The 22542-nt window shown below is 37.8% G+C and overlaps 3 protein-coding genes, 1 long non-coding RNA gene and 2 pseudogenes across 4 annotated transcripts; 3 read left to right on the plus strand and 3 right to left on the minus strand.

Moving 5' to 3' along the window:
* On the minus strand, positions 131-4433 carry LOC104706816 (uncharacterized protein slr1919-like). Its single transcript, XM_010423046.2, has 14 exons — positions 4175-4433; positions 3657-3786; positions 3309-3555; positions 3132-3173; positions 2961-3032; positions 2740-2875; positions 2451-2608; positions 2281-2365; positions 2005-2204; positions 1677-1838; positions 1321-1470; positions 972-1232; positions 640-891; positions 131-553 (listed from the first exon to the last, which is right to left on the minus strand). The coding sequence occupies exons 1-14, from the start codon at positions 4230-4232 to the stop codon at positions 323-325; spliced, it is 2184 nt and encodes a 727-aa protein (XP_010421348.1). The 5' UTR covers positions 4233-4433; the 3' UTR covers positions 131-322.
* On the plus strand, positions 4603-5224 carry LOC104706818. Its single transcript, XM_019228398.1, has 2 exons — positions 4603-4791; positions 4893-5224. The coding sequence occupies exons 1-2, from the start codon at positions 4723-4725 to the stop codon at positions 5013-5015; spliced, it is 192 nt and encodes a 63-aa protein (XP_019083943.1). The 5' UTR covers positions 4603-4722; the 3' UTR covers positions 5016-5224.
* LOC109125855 lies at positions 5382-7499 on the plus strand (annotated as a pseudogene).
* LOC104706819 (uncharacterized protein At4g26485-like) lies at positions 8244-13800 on the minus strand. Its single transcript, XM_010423047.1, has 3 exons — positions 13656-13800; positions 8887-9043; positions 8244-8508 (listed from the first exon to the last, which is right to left on the minus strand). The coding sequence occupies exons 1-3, from the start codon at positions 13798-13800 to the stop codon at positions 8244-8246; spliced, it is 567 nt and encodes a 188-aa protein (XP_010421349.1).
* Positions 16872-17361, minus strand: LOC104706820. Its single transcript, XR_754495.2, has 3 exons — positions 17221-17361; positions 16995-17118; positions 16872-16898 (listed from the first exon to the last, which is right to left on the minus strand). It is a non-coding gene; the product is annotated as an uncharacterized LOC104706820 (long non-coding RNA).
* LOC104709363 overlaps positions 19103-22542 on the plus strand; it is an 8218-nt pseudogene continuing 4778 nt past the window's right edge.

Consider the following 22542-nt stretch of genomic DNA (forward strand, 5'->3'; position numbering starts at 1 on the left):
TGGCTCAAAATTTCAACATCTAGCATTAACCTTTGACCAAAACGCATCCTTAACCTATAGAGTGTGAAGCAAAACGAGTGCGCATATGACATTCATTGTGTTCGTACAAACCAATTACACATAGAAAACATACTCAAAAAGTCTTAAGTTAGACTTTTTCTTTTTCATCTGTTAGCAAACCAGTTTAACGTTTCAGGTGAAAATTATATTACGTTAGTTTAGGCTAATCTTCTATTGGTCGTGGTTGTCCTATAACAACAAAGTAAACCTAATCTTACTAAGAGTCGATGGTATAACCGAACGTAAGACCCAAGGATGATGATTATTGGCTCCTACTATGATGGAACAATTTGGAGAGAAGGATCCAACAAGTGTGAGGCACTTTGTGGCCAAAATGGGTAGACAATGCAGAAATAATATCTAAAGCATAACTATGAACCTCAGACTTCCTTGACATTCGGAGAAACATTGCTGTCCACATTCCAGGTGCAAGCTTCACCGCCTCACTCAGACACCTGAATCCATTGCTCACTCTTTTCATTGTCCCTTCTTCCTGCAGATTTGAATTATAACAGTTCTTCAAAAGACTTCATTGCGGAAAAAAAAAAAAGAAAACGGAAGGTTTTGATTATTACTGACCCTGAGATTGACAGTCTTGTTGAAATCAAAAGCCTCTTCTTCCAGGAAAATATCGACCACTCTGATTATGTCCTGAAGAAGGAAGACCCGAACTCTCTGCCCTTTCTCTGATAATATGAACAATAGCAGATCTTCCGTGGCGGAAACTACTGAATGCATGTCGAATGATTTTAGTTCCGATGATTTCTTCAATGTTTGATCTTCTGGAGAGTCTCCTGAAGTTGCAGAAGCCTGTTCGGATATTGCTGCTACCTGGAAAGAGAGAGTTTGTTAGCCACATTCTTCAGATTACTCAAATAATGCTATAAAGAGAAGGTTTATATGAGGGGTACCAGGCGTTCAAGTCGATTCCACCTTATTGATCCGTCATTACAAATGACAAGTTCCCTCAGTATTTTCCTCATATCGGGGCTTGGATCTGCTAATAGCCTCCCGATTACAAATGGATATGAGCTGTCGATCACTTTAAACTCTGGATCAAGAATCTTAGCCGTGCCTTCTAGTGAACCAAGGGATCTTATGACAAGAGCATAATCTGGAGGCAGCGAAAAGTTGAACTCATACATAACATCATATAATTGTTCCATCACCCCCTGTACAGCAAAAAGCAAGGATTATGGTAGATGGCCACAATCATATCTTTCAGTGTATGTGTCTATCGGAATTAACTTGTGAAGATACCTGGAAATCTTGTGAAATTCTGGTAGTAGAACCAAATGAAGCACGCAAAGCGTTTGAAACCGCTTGAATATCGACCCCTTCAGGCAAAAACCCCAAGGAAAGGAAATCATTTGCCAAACTTAGAGAATCACGGTTGACAAAATGCACCAGCTGTAATTGAAATAGAACTAATCAAAATCTACAAAGTGATGCAAACCACAATCGCAGATGGAAAATTTATTCTTATCCCATCTGTAATAGAAAGATGCTGCATGTAGTTTATTTTTAAAGCAAAATGCAAAACTGAAGAAGAAGCTAGAAAGACCGCAAGCATATAAGACATAGAAATGGAAAGAATAAACAGAAGTAGAGCTTACAATTTGAATCAGTCCCACACGGTAATGGCGTGGGATATTCCCCATCATCCCAAAGTCAAAATAAACAAGAGAGCCTTCTTTCGTAGCCACAAGATTTCCTGGATGCGGATCAGCGTGAAAGAATCCAACCTCAAGAAGCTGCTTTAACGAACAGGATAAGCCCTGTGAACCAAACCAATACAAGGTTCTCAATGAAACATTTACAGGCACCTAGCCATACTAAGTCCACCCCTATCTCTCAGAATCACACAGTTCTATCTACAGATTCATTTGTCACTTTGTGAGGGATGGACATTAAACATTTACCGGAACCTAGTTACTTTTCTACCTGATCAATCAAGTCCCTTTTATCAAGGGAAAACCTTCTCAGCTTAATTTCATCTGTTAGTTTTATGCCATCGATCCACTCCATTGTGAGCACTGCCGTGCGTGTAAAATTCCAGTAAATTTTAGGAACTTTGATGTTCTCTGCTCTGTGATTTCTGGACTTGATCCTAGGTCCAGCGTTGTCGTTAATCTGCTCATTCCCTGTAAATGTTCAAAGTATTGTATTTGATCATCTTATATCAGAAGAGTGTGCACAATTTTAATCAAGAGAACCTACCCAAGTCAAAACTGTATAGAGAAGCAAACCGTTCTGCATTTTTCGCCTCTCGAACGTAATCTATTTCATCAAACATATGTCTGACCTGTTCATCCAAGAGAGACATGAACACGTTCATATAGTAGAGGTAAGCAGGAAACTAGTTCGAATATTCCATATAAATGACTCACCATCTCATTCACCGCCACCAAAAGATCCTTACGGGCTTTTGCGAATCGTTTCAGTTGTCCCCCGATCATTTTGAATAAGAGGGCATCACGTGTTAGAATGAGTGACATTCCAGGTCTCTGAACCTTAACAGCTACCAACTGTCCAGAATGCAGATGAGCTGCAATACTTAAGGGAAAAAATGAAACAATTAGCTTCTAGCAACTCTAAATTGAGAATAATGGAAAGGAGAATAACGGTAGAGACCAAAAGGATAAAAAAATAGCCGACCACAGTTAAAAGGTATCTAACCTTTGTATACCTGACCCAGCGATGCAGCAGCAACAGGCTTAAGACTAATATCTGCAAAAAGTTTTGACACTGGAGCACCTAGTTGCTCTTCAATACATCGCATGGCAACAGTAGTTGGAAATGGAGGAATTTGGTCCTATAATCATTTAGAAAAAAAACATATTATCCAATTACTCGAGCACAGCCACATGGATAACATGAAAGAAAGAAAGATTCCCCACCTGTAATTTTGAAAGTTCTTGGCAATATACAGATGGTAATATATCTGGTCTCGTGCTCAGTGCCTGTCCAAGCTGCAAGTCAAATGATATATTATTAATAAACAAGGACATCAAAGAAAAGACTATTTTCGTATGCTAGAGGAGTATTGGAATAGCACACAAGTAACATGCCTTAATGTAGAAAGGCCCCAAGCTGATAAGAGTCTCACGGAACTGCATCCAAATTGTGATAAAGTACTATCAAATAAATTATTGGCTGAGCCATGTATCCAAAAAGTACTCTTCATGTTAACTAATTAAACAAGTACTAGAAAACAACAAATTTTCATAGATTGCGAACTTGCAGACCTTGACAGCCCGTTTCCTCATATCCTGAACAAAGAGCTGCCAAAAGGCAAGCTTCACCACATGGTATGAAATGATTGCAGCTCTATACAATGCCAAAAAGGGGCCAAAACGATACACTGCAGAAAAACTTTTCGAGCTATATGCTCCAAGAGCTTGTCCAAATTCGGTTTCAAGGGATTCTCTCCGCAACTTTGCATAATCTGATGTAGGTATTCCACCATGTACGCTGGTAAAGCCTGATGAATACCTGCACATCCATTAAAAAAAAAATGATTAGCCAAGTAGAATATCCTGAAATCCTCCACAGGTTGTGTATCCGTAACTTATCCAGTATGAACGAGAACTCACGCTCTGTGTTGCAGGTAGAATGGTGAAACCCATGTACTTGTCGTCTGTCTTGAGAAGCCATCATCATTCCCTCTCGATACGTACTCCCCATGCTTGAAGTCAATAGTTTTGTTATCACGTAACGCTACAACTATAATAACAACATCAACATCAAAAATTCAATTTCCAAAAAAGGAAAATCTCAGCAGCATTATCATATCATATAAACCTAATTCACGTCTTCTACACCCTGGAGCTGATCTAGAACAGTAAAAAACTCCACTGAAGCTAAAGCTTGTACAACAATGGGATTACAAAGCAAAGAGTGATCACTAAATCAGCATTACAAAACTAACAGCCCAGTTTCTAAAATTTCCCAAACGCAGAAATTGTATGTTCTCGTGATAATCACAAATCCAGTAAAATCAAGTGTATTCTCGAATCAGAAATCCAGAAATTTGAACGCGAAAATCATCCACACCAGCAATTTCTACCGAATATGCAAAACATATAAGGAAGAGAAGAAAAAAAAAACGCACTTCCCCGGAGAAGCGACACCCGGCGGTGATGGCGGAGAGCAACAACGACATTCCTCATCGGCTAACAACAACACGAACGAGACGACGACGAGGATCTATTGAGTCGAACAGCATGCGAAAATCCCATAGTCCGTCTGAGTTCACACCACTTCGTAGCTTCTTTTTTTTTGATGCACTGAAACTGTTCGATAAAATGCGTAAACGAGATCCTCCGTTCGTAGAAGAAGCAGAAGAAGAAAGTTTTTGAGAGTAACAACGTAAGGAAGCAAAACAGAGCCCAAGGACACCGAGTGAATTAGTCGCCACGTCCATGACACGTGGTGAATTCCGAAGCAGTCGGCTTGATCAGGCCCATTAAACTTAGGCCCATGAAACTAAAACCAGAGTAAGGATAAGAATACTCTTGTTTCCAAACCGAAGTTTTAAAATTTTCAAATCGGAGAAGGGGATAAATCGACGATTTCTTCTCTCTCACACGATATACTTTTAACCTTAGTCGTCGCCGTCGTCGTCTCCGGCAGAGCAAAAAACACCGATCCGTTTAAGAGATGAAGAAGTCAGTGGATCTAGTTCCGGCGAGGGTTGTATTTCTCGCAGCAGTTCACGTCATCGCCTTGGTAACTTTTTTTTTTTTCACTTTGTTCTTTCCTTAATGCTCTCTCTCTGATTCGAATTTGTTTTCGTTGATCTGATTTTTTTTGGGATTTTTGGTGTGTAGGTTTACTGGATTTATAGATTGGCATCAGATCGTCCACCTCAGAGAAAAAAATTCTCAGTAGAAGGAAACTTCGATTCTTCATCGATCGGTATGTTTCGTTTTTTTTTCCCCAATCTGTTTTGATGAGTATGTATGGAATTTGAAACTGATGTGTAAGGATCTTGATTAGTTGATTATGGATACACTTTTTTAGTGTTTTGATAGATTTTTTGTTTGTTCCAATCATTGTTTCATTAGGCATCATAAACATTTAATATAGAGCTGTGTACTTCAAAGTTACAAAAACCAAATTTTTTATTCTATGCTAAGGATCGGGGGATGTGTTCTTTGTTCTTTCTTGGTTGGCCTTGTCCACTCACTTTTTCTCAATTTTTATAGTTCTGCAGCACCATTGATTGATATGATTAGTTTGATTACTGCAACTAATTGATTGATTTGATTATTGGTTGGTCCTGACTCTTGTTCATTGTAGGGGGTTTCTTTTGTTTTTTGTTTAGAGGGTGCCTTCTTGGTATGTTTTTAGAGGAACTGTCACATTTTCGTTGGTAAAGTTCAAACTTATGGACAAGAAACAAAGAAAGTTGTAAAAAGGATTTGATTGATGATGATGAGTGTGACCAAAAGTAAGAAGAAGCAATTGTAGTAGATATGGTTATTATAACTGATGTTTAGTAAGTCGACCAAAAGAAAGACCCAGACGAGGTGTGAGTGTGTGTGTGTTTTTGTTCAGTGGACTTATTATATAGTCAAAGGTCAATTCTACTTTACTCTCTAAATTTAGGGGAGTTCTTGGACTTAGGATTTTCAGATTAGATTTTTTCGTTTGGAGAGATTAGTGTTAATCAACGGGGAGGTTAAAACTTTTGTCAAGTTAGTCACAAACCCTAGTGTGTCCATAAGTCGTTATAGCTTTTAATATCTCAAACCAACTCTTTCGTCGAAATTAAAGAGGTTTTGGTGAAGAGAATTAATGTAGATGATGATGACCACGTCGGGATAAGAAAACGACGACTTCTCTAGTGTGTGAGACACTGCAATTTCACATGTGTTTCATGAATAATGCGTGACAGATGCATCTCAGTACCAAAACAACATGTCTATTTATTTAATCAAGTTCTGAAACGATGCCAATTATCTAAACTCCGAAAAGGGCAAAACTGTTTTTAACTAAATGCCATGACAATATTTGTTTACTTTTTCTTTATCAAATTAGTCCATTACAACATATTCTACTAAAAACAAATTACATAAAATGATAGATAGCCGAAAATTATATTATATAGATCCAAACGTGGTGGCTGAGTCAACCAGTTAATGTGTGCTGGCTTGGATTGTAGCCATAATAACAACAAAAACAGCTACGTGTTTCCAAAATTGTTTATGCTCCAATGACACCTTTAGTAAATCGTGTTAATCACATTTATGATACCAGTCACTGTAATAATGAATTATTGTCAGAATAAAGCAACATATGCTATCTTCTTTTCTCCATCACATATACTTTTTCCAAGTTCTAGCCACAACCACAGAAAGAGAAAGAGAGAGAAAGAACAAGCCATCAGCCATGAACCAAACCAAAACCTCCACCGACGATAAAAACACCAAACCACTTCCAGCCTCCATCGTACCGGAATGGACAACCGAAACAATCAACGGTGGATCCTTTCGCCACGTTGACCTCAACACGGGAACCAACGGCTGGGCAACACCACCAGGCAACGTCTTCCCTCTCCGTTCCCAAAACTACTTCACCACCAAACAAAAAACTCCCGGCGGAGACTACCTCCTCTCTCCCGCCGGAGTAGACTGGCTCAAATCCAGAAAAAACTCGACCACGTCCTCTCTCGTCCAGACAACCGTGTAGCACACGCAATCAAAACCTCCCAATCTCCTAACAGCTTCATCTTCGCCGTAAATCTCCAGACCCCAACCAGAGAACATTTTTGCAGCTTGGTCCTCTACTTCGCAACACAAGAACCAATCCCTTCAGGCTCGATCCTCCACAAACTGATCAACGGAGACGACACGTTTCGTGACGAGAGGTTTAAGATTATTAGCAATGTAGTGAAAGGTCCTTGGGTTGTTAAAGCAGCGGCTGGCAAGTTTGGTGCGTTCGTTGCTGGCAAAGCTTTGAAGTGTAGTTACTACAGAGGAGCTAACTATTTCGAGATAGATGTTGATATAAGTAGCTCGGCGATCTTGACGGCGCTTGTTAGGTTTATGTTGGGGTACGTTACGAATTTGACGATTGATATGGGTTTTGTTGTGGAGGCGAAAACGGAGGATGAGTTGCCGGAGAGATTGATCGGTGGTGTTAGGATTTGTCATATGGAGTTATCCTCTGTGTTCTTGGTTGATGATGATGATAAGAAGAAGGATGATGATATGCAACGGCGGAGAATGATGGGTGCGGCGGAAGGAGAGAACACGGCGAGGATGTGATTGAGAAACGAAGTCAATGTTTTTATTATTAAATAAATTGATCTGAGTTGTAGAAAATAGTTTAATTAATATTTCAGTTATTTTGTTTCCACGATGAGAACAAGGTTTGAGATTCTTTTTTGTGTTTGACTTTGTTTTGTGGACTAAAGAAATTTTTAATAAGGATTCACTTTGAAATGAGTTTTGAGTTAGAAGAAATTACGAGGGGAAATGGTGTGTTTCACACCCTCAATTTTTGTATACAAAACGACGTGAGTTTTATTTAATGGAGGAATGTTAACTCATCGTTTTTCTTGCCACAATGTTCGAGTCATTGATTTCTAAGGTTGACAAAATTCTTGATAAAAAATTATACATTGGTTTCTGCTCAAAACAAATTTTGGATAGTAATTTTGATGAGTTAAGGTTGAAAAGTACCATGTAAAAAGGTTGGATTTGAAATACATAATTTTTCCGGAAAAGAAATAGACAAAAGTTTATATAGTCTCAATTTGGTTACTTGATAGCTTGTTCTGCTACTAACTTTTCAAGAGCATACGGACAGACATGTCCGAGCAAAGACAGCGAGAGTTCGCCACTTTGGGGATGTTGTGGGCTTTAGTCCACGAAATGGACTATCATATTTATATCAAAATGAACCTAATTAAAACAAATGGATTCTGACTTTGATGATGTGGATGGTTGGGAACACAGTATACGTGCATCTCTTTTGCAGCCTTCGACCGCTTTCTAGAGTCGGGTAAAGAGTAAAGTTAACCACTCTTATTTAGTACTTTAATAAATCTTATGTAAGGTTTGCATCTATCAGTCCTTAGGACCTTAGTTTGGTGCAGGTAATGTCGGCTAGTCATCGCGATAAGCTGTGGAGTTTTATTGAACTGATCAATAGAGCGATACATTAGAAAGAAGCTATTTCTTAAATATGAAAGTAACAGCTGATATGTAAGGAAAGCCATAATCACATATACTTCCTCTCTTGCTGGGGTAACCTGGAAAGTCCCATTTGTCGAATTTCATTTGCTTGATTAAACGCAAACCCTCTTCTTCAGCTAAAGCTTTTATATCCCACTTGTTAAATGGGCATATGTTACGAATAATATGAATCTCTCCATCTTCCTCTTTCAACATCTCTTTTGCACTCTCCATAAATCCTCCTAATACCCCATGGTGTTTCCTGTGATTTTTACACACAAATGTTCAACATTATATCAAAGAATTATATTAAATAGGAAACATTTTGTGTTTATATATATATACCTATATATAACTGATCTTTTTTTAACTAAACATAATTGATGATCTTCATAACATTTAAAAACATATATTAAGAGTTAAGAGATAATCTAAAAATCTTAAATAATATGGTAACTTGTAGAGGCATTCCTCTATTCATTATGTAATCTATATAAACATTAGACATATATTTTAAATTATCTATGTGAAAGCGATTCCAAAACATGAATACGAAGTTACGAACATCCTAAGTTTTGCATCAAATCTCGAGATCATGATTCCAAAAATCTTTCGATATGATGAGAGAGGAAAACCTTACCCTGCATGAGGAAAATGAAAGAGGATAACATCGTATCGAGCTAGACGATTGTCTGAGGTGATGGAGTGTACGCTAACACCACGGACCACGGTGCACCCAAGTCTCTCCAACTCTTCCACGTTCGCTTTTCCATTGTTGTAGTTACGCCCTAGCTCCTCTACCATACACAACACTAATCACCAAATTTGATAAGCTAAAGTTTATGTTTACTTGTGGTGGTGAATAAATGTTATATGATAACAACAACAATATTTATTAGATGATTAATAATGTTCTTTTTTTTTGTACGAATGTTAAAATATATTCACCAAAAAAAGACTGTGGTCGAAAAGAGTTTACAGCTTAAAACGTGAAAAGGTAATTTAGTTAAAACATTTGAAAACCACCCAGAGCTTGATTAGATGGGATGTGTTTGAAACCAATACTGAAGACCACCCTCATAGCCGGAGGTGGTTACCAGAGTGAGCAAGCGATTACGAACATGCTTGGCAATGAGCTTGAAGAGATTGATAGGTGGAGTGGGAGCTTCTCCATGTCGTCGGGCATTACGTTCCCTCCAAAGGTTATACAGAGCAGCCTGAAAGACATACCAGAGAACAAAAGTGTGGAGCCGTGGAGTGGACGAGTCAAGAAGCAGAGGGACCAAGGCTGGCCAGTTCATGGTAAACCGGACACCGAGTAACCCTTGAGCCAGCGCAGACAAGACATGAGAGGAGTACGTGCATGAGAAGAAAATATGATCTCTTGTTTCCCCATGTCCCTGACAGAGGACACAAGATCCATTCGCAGTAGCATTCCATTGAACCAATTTGTCACAAGAGGAGAGTCTGTTTTGGAAAGCAAGCCAGGATATAAAAGAGAACTTGGGCGTTGAGTGGGGAAACCAAACACCTGCATACCAGTCACAAGGAGGGTTTGGTTGCCTTATCAAAAACCAAGTATCATGCGAGAGAAATTTACTCTTAAAAGAGCCGTTCTTTTGTTTCCAAAGAGGTCGATCATAACAAGTTGGGTGCATTGATACACGAAGAGATTCAAGCACATCTTCAAGTTGGTTCAAAATGTCTACCTGGTGTCGACGTCTCCGATGCGAAAGTGCCTCTGCCACAGTACTCTACTGCGGGATTCCCATATCAATACTACCATGTTGCCCAAGTTGTCCAAACAGTTGACCAAGCGGGCTCCAATCATCGAACCAGAAGGAAGTACCGAGGCCTGTTGTCACCTCTTTCTTATGTAAACTCGCAGCAAGTGCTCGATATTTCAAAATCTCCTCCACATCCAAGAACCCCCAACATTCTTCTCATTAACTGACCAAAAGGAACCAGTTCTAATCAAGTTTCGCCGGACCCAGTTAACCCAAAGGGAATTGCCAGCCGACACAAGTCGCCAAATGAGTTTCAAAATGTACATTGTATTTGTGTCTCGCAAACGACGAAGTCCCAAACCACCCTCAGACTTCGGTTTACACACGTCAAGCCAAGATATCTAAGTCTTCCTCAAACTAAGGTCTGGACCAGACCACAGGAAAGCCGAGAAAAGGCTATTAATCTCCTGAAGACACTTTTTTGGCAGAAGAAAAGCAGAGAGCCAAAAGTTGGTGAGACTTGAAAGCACAGATTTGATTAACTGAAGTCTGCCCGCAAAAGACAAGAACCGACCCGTCCATGAGGTGATTCTTAAGCGGATACGATCAATGAGTGGTAAATAGTCCAAATGTGTCATACAACGTGTGAGGAGGGGGAGCCCCAAATACCGCACAGGAAAAGAGCCAACCGTAAATGGAAAATGCTGGAGGATATCTTGTTGATACTGCGGAGAAGAGCCAGCCATGAAGTGGGTAGATTTCTCCAAGATGATTTTGAGACCAGAGATGACTGCAAACTTGTCGAAAACAGCTAAAGTTTCTGAAACAGAGCGTAAGCTTCCGTCAGAGAAAACGAGAATATCATCTGCAAAACAGAGATGAGTTAGACTCATAGTTTTACAGCGAGGATGATAGCCAATGTTTCGATCAGCTGCAGCCTTATCGAGCATAAGAGACAGAACATTCATACAGATGACAAAGAGGTACGGGGACAGCGAACAACCTTGTCTCAATCCTCTTGTACTTTGGAAATAACCCGCTAGTTCTCCGTTCACTTGGACAGAGAAGGAAGCCGTACTAGTGCAGAGCTCAATCCAGTGAATGAATTCAGTAGGGAGATTAATTGCCTTGAGAATATTAATTAAAAATGGCCATTGTACAGAGTCAAACGCCTTAGAGATATCAATCTTCATCATGCACCAAGGAGAAATAGATTCCTTATAATAATCTTTAACAAAATCCGATGCTAGCAAAAGGTTTTCCATCATAAGTCTATCCTTAACGAAAGCTGACTGATTTGGAGCAATGAAGGAAGGCAAAATAACCTTTAGACGATTAGCAAGAATTTTGGAGACTACCTTGTATAACACATTACAACAGGAAATATGAAGGTAGTCCTTCATTTCCTTAGAAACAGTCTTCTTAGGTATAAGAGCCAAGATAGTCGAATTGACACCTTTAGGAAGGAAACCTTTTAGGAAAAAGGATTGAACAGCAATGACAGAATAACATTTGAAAACTTGAAAGGTCCCCTTGGCATACCAAGTTGAATCCCCACCGAAAATCTACATCGTAGATGGTCAGAGCATCCCCCGGATTCGAAAACCCCATATGCATCCACAAAAAATCGACACCAAGCTTCACTAACCAGTATACGATCCAATTTCTTGCAAACAAGACCCTCGTCTCTCCTATTCTCCCACGTTAACAGAGGACCATGAGAGTGCATATCCACTAGAGCACAATGACGAACGACATTCTGAAAATCTCTCATGCCAGACGTGACAGAAGGATCATGCTCGTAATTAGAGTGCTCTTCACCATCAAGGATTTCATTAAAATCACCTGCAATCAGCCAAGCCTTATTAGCAAACAGGGGAGAATCAAAATGATATTTGAGATCCTCCCAAAGCTCTCTCCTTGCTTCAGCCAGATTGTATGCATAGACAAAAGATACAAAAAACTCCATAGTATTCCCAGGTAATAAAATAGAGCAGGTGACAACCTGACCGCTCTTAAAAATTGGGGTTACTCTCACATCATCCTTCCATACCATCCAAATCCTCCCTAGAGGATTAAACTCATAGTTTTTCATCGATGACCAGCCACAGAACACAGAAGAGATGATCCGAGGGGCCTTATCTTCCTGAACACGCGTTTCAAGTAAACATCCAAACTGCAGGGACTCTGTTTGCACCCAGTCACGAACAATAGAATGCTTTTTTGATTTATTAAAACCACGCATGTTCCAGAAGAAACCAGACATTAATGACGATTGCGGGAGTTCTTCTTGCTCGATATGCCAGAAGGAAACCCCATAGCTTGCTGAGAAGAAAACTCCGAAGTTGTCTTGTGTTGTTTTGACTGTCGCGGTAATGAAGCTCGAATTGGGACATCCACCACATGAACCTGCTTAATGGGAACATGTGTTGTCCCTGCAGTATCCGTACGAGTAACTGAGATCTGGTGATCGACCGTATCCACTGCAATTACAGTCTCTGACTCACCAACATCTTCTGTATCCCCCAAAACAGAGAATCTAGAAGAACCTAGTAGAGTACTTTGACCTGCAGCAGAAGGACTACGAGTTTTGTCAACACTCTTACATCCTTTTCCGGGAGATACAACAGACCAACCTGCAGTAGCATCCTCTTGAGGTGGAGTTATTTGACTCGTACCCTCGAGAGCCGGAGTTGTAGACTGCTCAACTGTAACCGGAGGGGTAACCTCTGGCTCGTGAACCTTTGTTGGAGAAGCTATGTCCCCTTCTTAAAGAATAGTTTCAGATACCTGTTTTGGCGATACTGGAGCGGTCAGACAACCATCGCTAGCGTGCCCCCATATGTGACAGCGAGAACATCACGGAGGGAGCCAAGGATACAAAAACTCCACAGTTACATCCTCCTCCTTCGACATTTGAAATCGAAACGTGGTAGGTAAGGTTTTGGTTAGATTGACTTCCACAAATACTTTTGCCTCATCAAACTTTCGACACAGCTCGGTGTTCGGATGCAACCGAATAGGAGTATGAATTACACTAGTTAAGAATCCAAGACCCTCCCAAGAAAACAGAGAGTGGGGGACGTTCTTCAAAGTTACCCACAAGGGCATCGAGGATATCACTGGTTGTGCATTTTCCGGAAGGGGAGACCATTTAGCCAACATCATAGGTACACCTGCAATATTCCACATTCCTCTACGCAAAACTTGCAGCCTCGTGGTCTCATCACGAATGCGAAATCGGACTGAGGTTGCAGAGTTCTCATAAACTTCTATTCGAACAGATTTATCACCAAGAGGCCAGATCTTATTGACAATCACACCAAAAAATCATCCCACAGGGGAACCGAACCCTGAAGCACCGCATCAGGAACCGCAATAGTTGGAACTCCATCAAGCAAACTAACTTCATAATCGTGTTTCTTAAGCGATGGTCGCTTAGTCACCACAGCTGCATATGACTGTTGTTTATTTTGTGAAGAGGACTCAACTCCCGGTGGGGAACCCGAAGGACCCAACTCCGACATGAAGGCTCACCGGCGGTGGCCATCACACTAACCCTAGCGTGAAGGATATTCTGTAAACCCTAGAATCGCCTATTGTGTCGCACTTTCCTTATTTAGAATCTTTCAGCTCTCTCGACTCTCTCCATTGATTAATAATGTTTTACTACGTACTATACCTCGAATATCAAGGGATGTTGCAGTGATGTTGATGGCAGGACCAAAGGCTTTGGCCAGAGACAAAGAAAATGAAAAATCTCCTTCTCCGACCACAAGTATTTGCGTATCGCTGAACCTTAACTTTTCTGATTCCTGAATATCCATTTCAACATCTGGCATGTCTTTTCAAGTAACACCATGTCCTTATATACACATACTAGCAATTGACCCGCGCTACGCGCGATAGTTAGATTAAGGTGTATTCCGGATTTTGTTGTGTATATTATTTTTTTGGTTACGTAAATTCATCTTTACGTCTGTTTTTGTATTTGATTTTGGTTCCTTATGTTGTTTTGTTGGATATTTTTTTATAAACATAGGTTTTGCAGTAAGTGTAATTTAGTTTGCTGTTTATTTTTTAAAAATTGAGATTATCTTGTGTGTTTTTAATGCTTTTTTAAAAAATTATTATTAAAAGTTAACATTGTGTAGTTGGAGTTGTTGTTTGGCTGTAGTTGTTAGTTGTGATTAATTTATTATTATTTGTCATTTTGTAGTTGGATTGTTATTTAATATTTTCATATGTATTTTGTAAACTGTTGGAGTAGTTTTTTTGTCAATGTTTTAGTGTTTAGAGTGAAAAATGTTGTGGATTTAAAAAAAACTAAAATCAATAACTTACATTTCTTTTTTTCTGGGCTATTTTTGTTTGTCTCAGTCGGGCTCAATTTCTCTGTAAGACTTATAATGTGTTGGTCTATTGGGTCATTATTTGTATGTTATTGAATCGGAAATGGATTTGTTTTTTTTTCAAAATTCGATGTTCTCGTGAACGGATAGGAGAAGAGCAATGTTTGCGATCTAGAGGTCTGCATGAGGATTGAACTTATGTCTTTGATGTTGTAATCGTTTTTTCAGTCATCTCTTTTGTAATCGTTTTCCCATGAATATATATATTTTTTTGGGTTTGCGTATTTGGTTGATTCTCTGCTCGCTTTGCATTTGTAGGGGATATTTGGTTATCCCCTGTTGATTTCGTTAAAGGTAAATGTGAATTGGGTTGCAAATTTGTTTATATGAAAATGTGTTAGCTTCTTTAGATTTCTTAATTAAGTTATGAGTTGTTTTTGTGTTCTTGGTTGTAATTTATTTTTCTCGTTTGTCCACTGAGTAATTTTTTCGATTCGATGTGAGTTGTGTTTTGGGGAAAATTAATTTTATTGTTTATCTTGCTGTAATTTTATACAGTCCTGGTTGTTTTTTTGTTGGCTCGGTTTTTTTTCATATAATTTAGTGTTACGGTTATCTGATTGTGGCATTCGTATATCTGAATCTCTTTAGTTTATTAAAGGTGTTTTCATCTCTTTGCGTCTTTGTCTTTGGTGATGGATTTGTGAAGTGATGCCAAATAATTTTAATTGATTTCTAGTTGTGTTTCCTTGATTCTTTGAAAGTGTTGCTTGTGTTGCATTGTTTTGATTTGGTTATTCTTTTTGATTTTGAAGGTAAAGACCTCTTTGCATAAATCAAAGATGTAGATTTTTTTTTTCTTGAGATCGATTGTTGGTTCTTCATCATATTTTGATCTTCTATGTTTTGATTTTGATTTGATGGTAAGCGGCGGACTTAAAAAAAAAAATTTTACATCTTTTGTGTACTTGCTATACTTTCAGGTTTGTTCCTTGTTTGTTTTGTTTTAATTCTGTTGGAGACGTCGCTATTGTTTAAGAAGGAGAAAAACAGAAAATGCTATTTTGAATTGTGGAATTGATTTAAGGTTGATAACATTGGTAAACCATATTGTTGTTCCTTTAGCTAAATGAAAAAAAGACAAACTTAAGCATTTGTTTGTAGTAGTAGCAGTGTGCGCATCTATTTTCCATGTCATTGACGGTGCAGTTGATAGTTGGTCCGATTGCTGCCAAAGTAGTGTAGTAGCATGGTAGGCTTTGTACATTGACTCTGTGTAACTACACACCTTTTTGATATCTTTCCAGCATTGATCACATTTTGCTTTGTTTTGTTTCCAGCCTAGCATATTATGCTTGTCTTGGGAACAAACCTTGATAAAGTATTGGTACATAGCATTAGGTGCGTCTTGACTCCGCTGGACTCTGCAATTTCAAGTATGTTAGAAAGAGCATGACAAAATAAATAGAATGTGAATGGAATAGACCAGAATGGTCATTACTTGTCAAGAGGGTTTACGACGCCCGGAAAGTAGTCCCCATAAGTCAGTCTATTGATCTTGTGACTTATCTGCAGGGAGACACAACATATTAAATTATGTATAATATTGATCTTGTGACTTATCTGCAGGGAGACACAACATATTGAATTATATATAATTTAGAAACATAACGAATGAAATGTCGACAATAGGATAAGTCCTTTCTTACGTTAAAACTGTCTTTTTGAAAAGCAAGAAGATCATGAACGTGCATGCCCGACTGATGAAAGCTTTTCCCAGGAGCAAAGTGGAAGTACCCAGCCACCTTATTTACCTCCAAGAAGCCATAGATATTACACCCTTCACCTTCTTCATCCTTTACTCTTTGTAGAAAACCTTCTCGTTTACACTGAATCAGAAACATACAATTGAAACGTGTTTAGAGCCTTACAAGTGCATACCAAATAAACCAACCACACACAAGCTTTTAAGAGTCTAACAGGGAAGACGAAAGAAGACAAAGAAAGAAAGAAATAAATGAACTAAGCTTGCTACTACCACAATGAAACACAGATGTCAAGAATTCAAAAGGTTCACCTGGTCAATCAAATCTGGATTTGTAACTCCCCAACCTTTCTTTCGGTATGCTTCACGAACATCTTCACATGTATTGCAACATTCATGCTCTTCCTGTAAGGATAAACAACATAAGTCACATGAAAGCAAAAAATAGTCAGACTGAAAAAGCACCATCACCTATCCTGCTGACATAATAAGTCTATATATTGTACAGAAAACAAGATCCACTATGAGATCTCTTTTCTGTTTAATCCATTCTAGTACTAAACACTCAAGGGTAATCCTAATATGGACTGGAGAAACCATGATCCAAATGCACTAAGCAGAAAGACAGAGAAAGATAACACAATTACCGCTTCAGCCCCATAGCAAGAACCACAGTAAGTCTTGTTATGTTCCAGCCTGCCACCATGTTTCTGCAGTGGTTTTTCAATCTGCACAAGCACCAAAAAGTATGAGACTTTACACACTATCCAGTCCAGAAAGAGACAGAACGTATATCAGCCAACATTTTCTGCAAAAACAGCGAATGAGATCTTATAATCCATACTCAGAAGAAGGAGCAAGAAGGTGAAGATGAGATATAACTTGAAAACGTTTGAAAGCGTACTTTAAGATCAGACTCCGCCATTGTTACATGAAATTCCTTGAGAGTTCCATAATGAGGACGGAGAAACTTGAGGGGTTTTGGAACTGATGTCATGGAGCTTGTTGAGTCACGAATCAAGATTAGACTACGAAATAAAGAAGGAAAAATAAACATGAACAAAAAATCCATAAAACAAAAATACAACGAAGATGATCAGAATATTTCCAGCCAATGTTAATAGATATACTATGTCTGCTTAATAGACCAATCTGCAGAAGGCTGCTCTTGAAAGAATGAGAAGGGAAGAGACGCTTCAGGTCCACAGCGCCGTCGTCCGTTTTGGCCTATGGTGGAGAGGAGTTTTATTCCACCGGCTAAAAAGAACAGGGCTTAGTGGATAATGTCACAAAATTGGTAAAATGAATTGGGCTTTTACAGAAATGTCTCAGTTCGAAAATATGATCTTATTTCGAAAATATGGGCTTATGAAAAATAGGGATATGTTGAAGTGGCAGCATCAGGAGTGAGTAAACTATACTTTATATATATATATGTGGATGCTTGAGTCAAATTAAGAGAGTTTTAGTGTTAAATGTTTGGTTTTGTATCCGTCTCTTCGAATTTCGTGATCATTTATATATTTTGAAGACCTTTCATAATCTATAAAGGATTGATTAGTCAAACTTCTTCTGTAATTCTCTTTGTTCAAAAATATTATTACGGGTCAGGTTTGTTTAATCTTTACTTTAGTTTGGTTAAGGATCATGAATGTTATTTTGGCCCTAATAAATATGATTATCATATACTACTACGTACGCATACAAAGGAGTGACTTGCTCGTTTTACATTCCTCTTCTAGCTAGTGATGAAGTTATACAGTACGTAGAAAAAGGAAAAGTCAAAAGTATTAATGAAGTATTAGGTTCGTTATGGTGACTAATTACAATTTTTGTTTCTAATGAATTAAAAAAACCTTATAATTCAATTAAAACGTTTCAATATTTTCAGTTAAAATTGCCAAAAAAAAAAAAAAAAAAAAGCTGGGGGAAAATTAGACAAGAATGTTCTTAGCAAATTAGCAAGAGATGAGAAACAAAGAGATGTGTGTTGTGTTTGGTCCAACATTTTAGCAGCAAAAGCTAGACCTTTTCCTTTTCGTCTTTCGTCTTTCTCTGATTTCATCCTTTCATTTATCTTCTTTGTATCTTCTAAATTTAATGTTCAAAAGTATTAATAGGCATTTTATGTTTCATACCAAAACATGTCAACGAATTTTCATGTGTGCCAGTTTCATTCTTGTTTTTTGAGCTTTGGATAAAAGATTCATCCTTTTTCTTATGATCTAAGTTCAATCCAGTCCAAGAAGTACCCACTTCAGTCAACTCTGTTCCTCGGATCTTTTTTTTTGTAGACCAAACCCACATCACATTTGAGCTCAAAACAGAGTCAAATCTTGAATCTTTCACTCCTTACAGAAGAACTAGTTATGGTAGTAGAAGGGCAAAACCGTGACAACGGCGGATCCGTACGTGTGGTCGAAGGAGGAGAAAGCCATTTCCGTAATGTCTAAAGATGTTGGCCTCAGAGCTTCACTGGATCTTTGTGCTTGGTGTGGTCTCACTGTACGGAGTAAACCAAGGTTATGGACTCTTGGTGGCTCATTGGGTCGTCTAGCTACAGAGTATTACATGAAATATGTTCAAAAGGTTCAACCTTCTGAATTTGCATATCCAGCGCATCCCACATAAGCGGCTGTTTTCACTCTACACTGCATCCACTTCAACTGAAACAGGGATGTCTTGATGCTTGGTGTGCTTCTAAACCGCGTGGAGCACATTCTAGCTGTGCATGTTGCCAGAGTCTGGCCTCTAGGACCGTTTTGACGATGTTATCCGATTCAGTGCATGGCTGAGCCGATTATAGACGAACAAAGGTGTGTTGTTTTGCATCAAAGTCACCATAACAAACCTAATAATTTGATACTTCATTAATACTTTTGACTTTTCTTTTTTTTTGTTTTGTTTTCTCACATAAGAATGTTTTGGTCAAACATTTAGTTCCTCACCTTTTCTTTGGTATTTCTTGATGTGATTTTTGTCCTTTCATTTCTGATCTAATATCATTTTCTATATCTTCTTCTTCTTCTTCAGACCAAACACACATCAAAAGTTTCAACAGTAAGCTCAAAACGGACTCTAATCTTGAATTTCTCCTTCCTTAATAGAACCCAAGATGGAAGTAGAAGAGCAAAGCGAAAGTAAATTACGTAATGTGGCGTGTGGTCCGGTGCGGTGGCTAAAGATGTTGGCATCAGAGTTTCACTGGATCTTTGTGTTTGGTGTCGTCACAATTTATGGAATAAACCAAGGGTTTGGTTACTCATTCGGTACAGTAGCTACAAAGTATTACATGAAAGATGTTCAAAAGGTTCAACCTTCTGAATATCAAAGTATCAATGCAATCACTAAGATTCCATGGATCATTAAGCCTCTTTGGGGAATTCTCACTGATGTTTTTCCCATCTCTGGTTTCCACAGAAGACCTTATTTCACTCGAAATCGGAACAAATCCTCAGTAACTGTCTCATTAATTATATGTTTTGTACTTTGGGTCTTTGCAGGGGTGCTTGGAGTTGTTTCTTTCTTGTCCATATCGCTTCAGAGTAATCTACACCTTTACTTGGCAATATTGTTGATGACAATATCAAGTGCTGGAATGGCGATAGCCGATGTGACCATTGATGCTTGCACTGCTTACAACAGTGAAAAACACAAGTCTCTTGCATCGGATATGCAGAGCTTATGTAGCTTAAGCACCTCCGTTGGAGCACTTGTTGGTTTTTTATGAGTGGTATCTTAATTCATCTTGTTGGCTCCAAGGTTAGCGAACCGTTTTCTGTGACTTTTTCCATTTGGTGATTTCTCCATCTCTAATGTTTTGTTTTGTTTGCCTTCTGACATTATAGGGCGTGTTTGACTTGCTGACATTTCCATTCGCGTTAGTAACTTTAGTCGGGATCGTGTTTGTTGAGGACCCTCATGAACAGGAATTCAATACATTCACCGATGCATGGAACGCCTTGTGTAGGAGGATGAAGCGCTCAAAAGTGTGGCGTCCGAGTTTGTATATGTACATTTCCTTTGCTTTTGGTGTGAATATTCATGAAGGTCTTTTCTATTGGTTCACAGATTCAAAGGATGGTCCTTCGTTTGCTCAGGTAATCCCAAAACATGCAGCTTCAATCTTTCAAACCCCACCCGAAAATGCCTAACATNATATATATATATATATATATATATATATATATATTAAAAGTCATCCCATGCTATGCACGTGTTTAGCTTTCATTGTTTTTGAATTTTAGCTTCGTATTAGCTTACATTAATAACATAATATTTTAAACATATGATAGTAACATACAATTTTCCTTTTTTATACTCTCTTTGGCTCACATAGATTGATGTTTTAGAGAATATTTCTTGTCTCTAAAAGATTGATTTTCTAGATTAAAAAACTAAAATGATTTTTTTACTTTATATTTTATTCCAAGTGACATAATATTTAGTGGGTTATGTTTTCTCTTTCTACCATAAAATAATTATAAATTAGTTTAAAAATAAAAAGCTTAACTTTTCTTAATATGTGTGAAACTATTGAAACATCAATCTATGTGAGACAGTGGGAATAATAGTTTGAAATACGTTTTTTTTTTAGTTTAATAATGAAGACTAATAAGAAGCTAAATTTACAATAAAAAGACTCATATGCATCATCCAATAAGAAAAAGTTTTAGCTTGCTTTACCACATAGATGTCTAAAAAAAAAAATAGAGATTTTAAAATATAAGAAAGGAACAAAACATAACATGTTCAACATATTGAATAACAACAGTTCATTTTTTTCATGATGTAGTAGTATTAACACAACCAACAAACACGACAACCTTGAAGTTAAAATAAAACATGGTTCAAGACCCGGCCCATAGGCCAAGCAAGTGAAGCCATTAAGGTATCAAAATTTTTAGGGCATATTTTAGACAAAAGTTTTCGGTATTTTATGTAGGAAAAAAAAATTTAAAAATTATAAGTTCAGTTGTTATTAGATTTTTTTTTAAGTTTAAAAAAAAAATTGTAAGTTCAAGTTTTATATAAGAAAACAGTATATATACAGATGAAGTTTTATTAGTTTTATGTAAAAGACTATCTCATCTTTTGAATTGTTGGCAAATGAGCATTAGATTAATGAGTGAATGAGCATTACATTAAACTTCTTGTTAATGAGTTTTAAACTTGTAGTACTGATCTATTTGATTAAATAATTTTTTATATTACTATTTTTATGATTTTATTTTTGATAATAAAATGGTATATTAAAAAAAATTTGGCATAGGGCATCTAAAATTGCCGGACCAGCCCATGGAGATTAGGAAAGACATACATAAATACTCTAATAAATAAATAAATTTGTCAGACATTCTCATATAATTTGTTTTCTATGTAGTATTAATGCTAACAACAAACATCAAAACGTGAAAAAAATATAAAACTTTACTCAAAAATATCGATTGAAATTTGGAAAGATATATAAAAATAATATAATTCTTCTTAGGAACCTAATGACTGAAAAAAATGTTTAGAGAGTAATTAGGGATTGAAGTCTAATTTTATGGAAAACAAATTGAATTCTAATTTTATAGAAAATTAATTGGTAAGATCTAATGAGGAATAAATGAGTAAGCAATTATCAAATTACTTACATAAAACATCCTACCATTAGATTATATAAGATTAATGGCCAAAAACTAAACCCAGGAATAAATGATGGTTTTAGATGGGAAGAGTCTACAACTGGTTGTGATTGAAGAAGGGAAGAAGCAAATGTTAAAAGTGTTTTTGGTTTTATGGGCATGTGAAACAACCCGACCCGTTTTTTTTTTTAAATAATTAATAATAATAAACTACAACTAGTGGTCCCATATCCACTAGCCACCTAACCACAATCACAACCAACAGCATAAAATAAGCAGTACCAATATCCAATAAATAACCAATAATAAACCAATATTATAACATAAGCAATATCCAAATACCAAACAACAAGAAACATGAAACCATCAACCTAGCAATGTTTCTAATGACCCAACTCTAGCAACCTAGCAACACCAGACAACATCCAATCGAGTCTCTAGAACATCCTCCTCTTCATTGCCTTGATTCCACGATCACACTTTGCCCTTACCTGCACCACAAACACAAATTGAGATGCATGAGTATTTGATAAACACTCTGTGAGGCAATCCTCCCATCTACTGGGCTATACACACAAGCAATAAGATCTCTACATGCCACATACAACAAACAATACAAACAAACCAGGCAATATGCAAAGCAATCACGTCATCGTCGTAACTGAGGAAGGGTGTCGACCGACACCAAGTGGTGTCGACCGACACTAACACGTGCTCGACAAAACCCGAAACCCTAGTGGTGTCGACCGACACCTCTACATGGTGTCGATCGACACTCGCTAAAGTTGTCGAGCCGTCCTCGCGTTGGTGTCGACCGACACC

This window comes from Camelina sativa, chromosome 8 (genome assembly GCF_000633955.1).
Source record: "Camelina sativa cultivar DH55 chromosome 8, Cs, whole genome shotgun sequence".
NCBI classification, from domain to species: domain Eukaryota; kingdom Viridiplantae; phylum Streptophyta; class Magnoliopsida; order Brassicales; family Brassicaceae; genus Camelina; species Camelina sativa.

Excerpts from the sequence above, each read along its gene's own strand:
- LOC104706816 (XM_010423046.2), bottom strand. The coding sequence starts at position 4,232 with ATGAGGAATGTCGTTGTTGCTCTCCGCCATCACCGCCGGGTGTCGCTT. Across the intron at positions 2,609-2,739 it reads GCTGGGTCAGGTATACAAAG|CTCATCTGCATTCTGGACAG; the intron begins GTTAGATACCTT and ends TAAGTATTGCAG. Across the intron at positions 2,205-2,280 it reads TCTATACAGTTTTGACTTGG|GGAATGAGCAGATTAACGAC; the intron begins GTAGGTTCTCTT and ends GAACATTTACAG.
- LOC104706818 (XM_019228398.1), top strand. The coding sequence starts at position 4,723 with ATGAAGAAGTCAGTGGATCTAGTTCCGGCGAGGGTTGTATTTCTCGCA. Across the intron at positions 4,792-4,892 it reads CAGTTCACGTCATCGCCTTG|GTTTACTGGATTTATAGATT; the intron begins GTAACTTTTTTT and ends TTTGGTGTGTAG.
- LOC104706819 (XM_010423047.1), bottom strand. The coding sequence starts at position 13,800 with ATGGATATTCAGGAATCAGAAAAGTTAAGGTTCAGCGATACGCAAATA. Across the intron at positions 9,044-13,655 it reads AACATCCCTTGATATTCGAG|AGGAGCTAGGGCGTAACTAC; the intron begins GTATAGTACGTA and ends TGTGTATGGTAG. Across the intron at positions 8,509-8,886 it reads TTTCATTTTCCTCATGCAGG|GAAACACCATGGGGTATTAG; the intron begins GTAAGGTTTTCC and ends TAAAAATCACAG.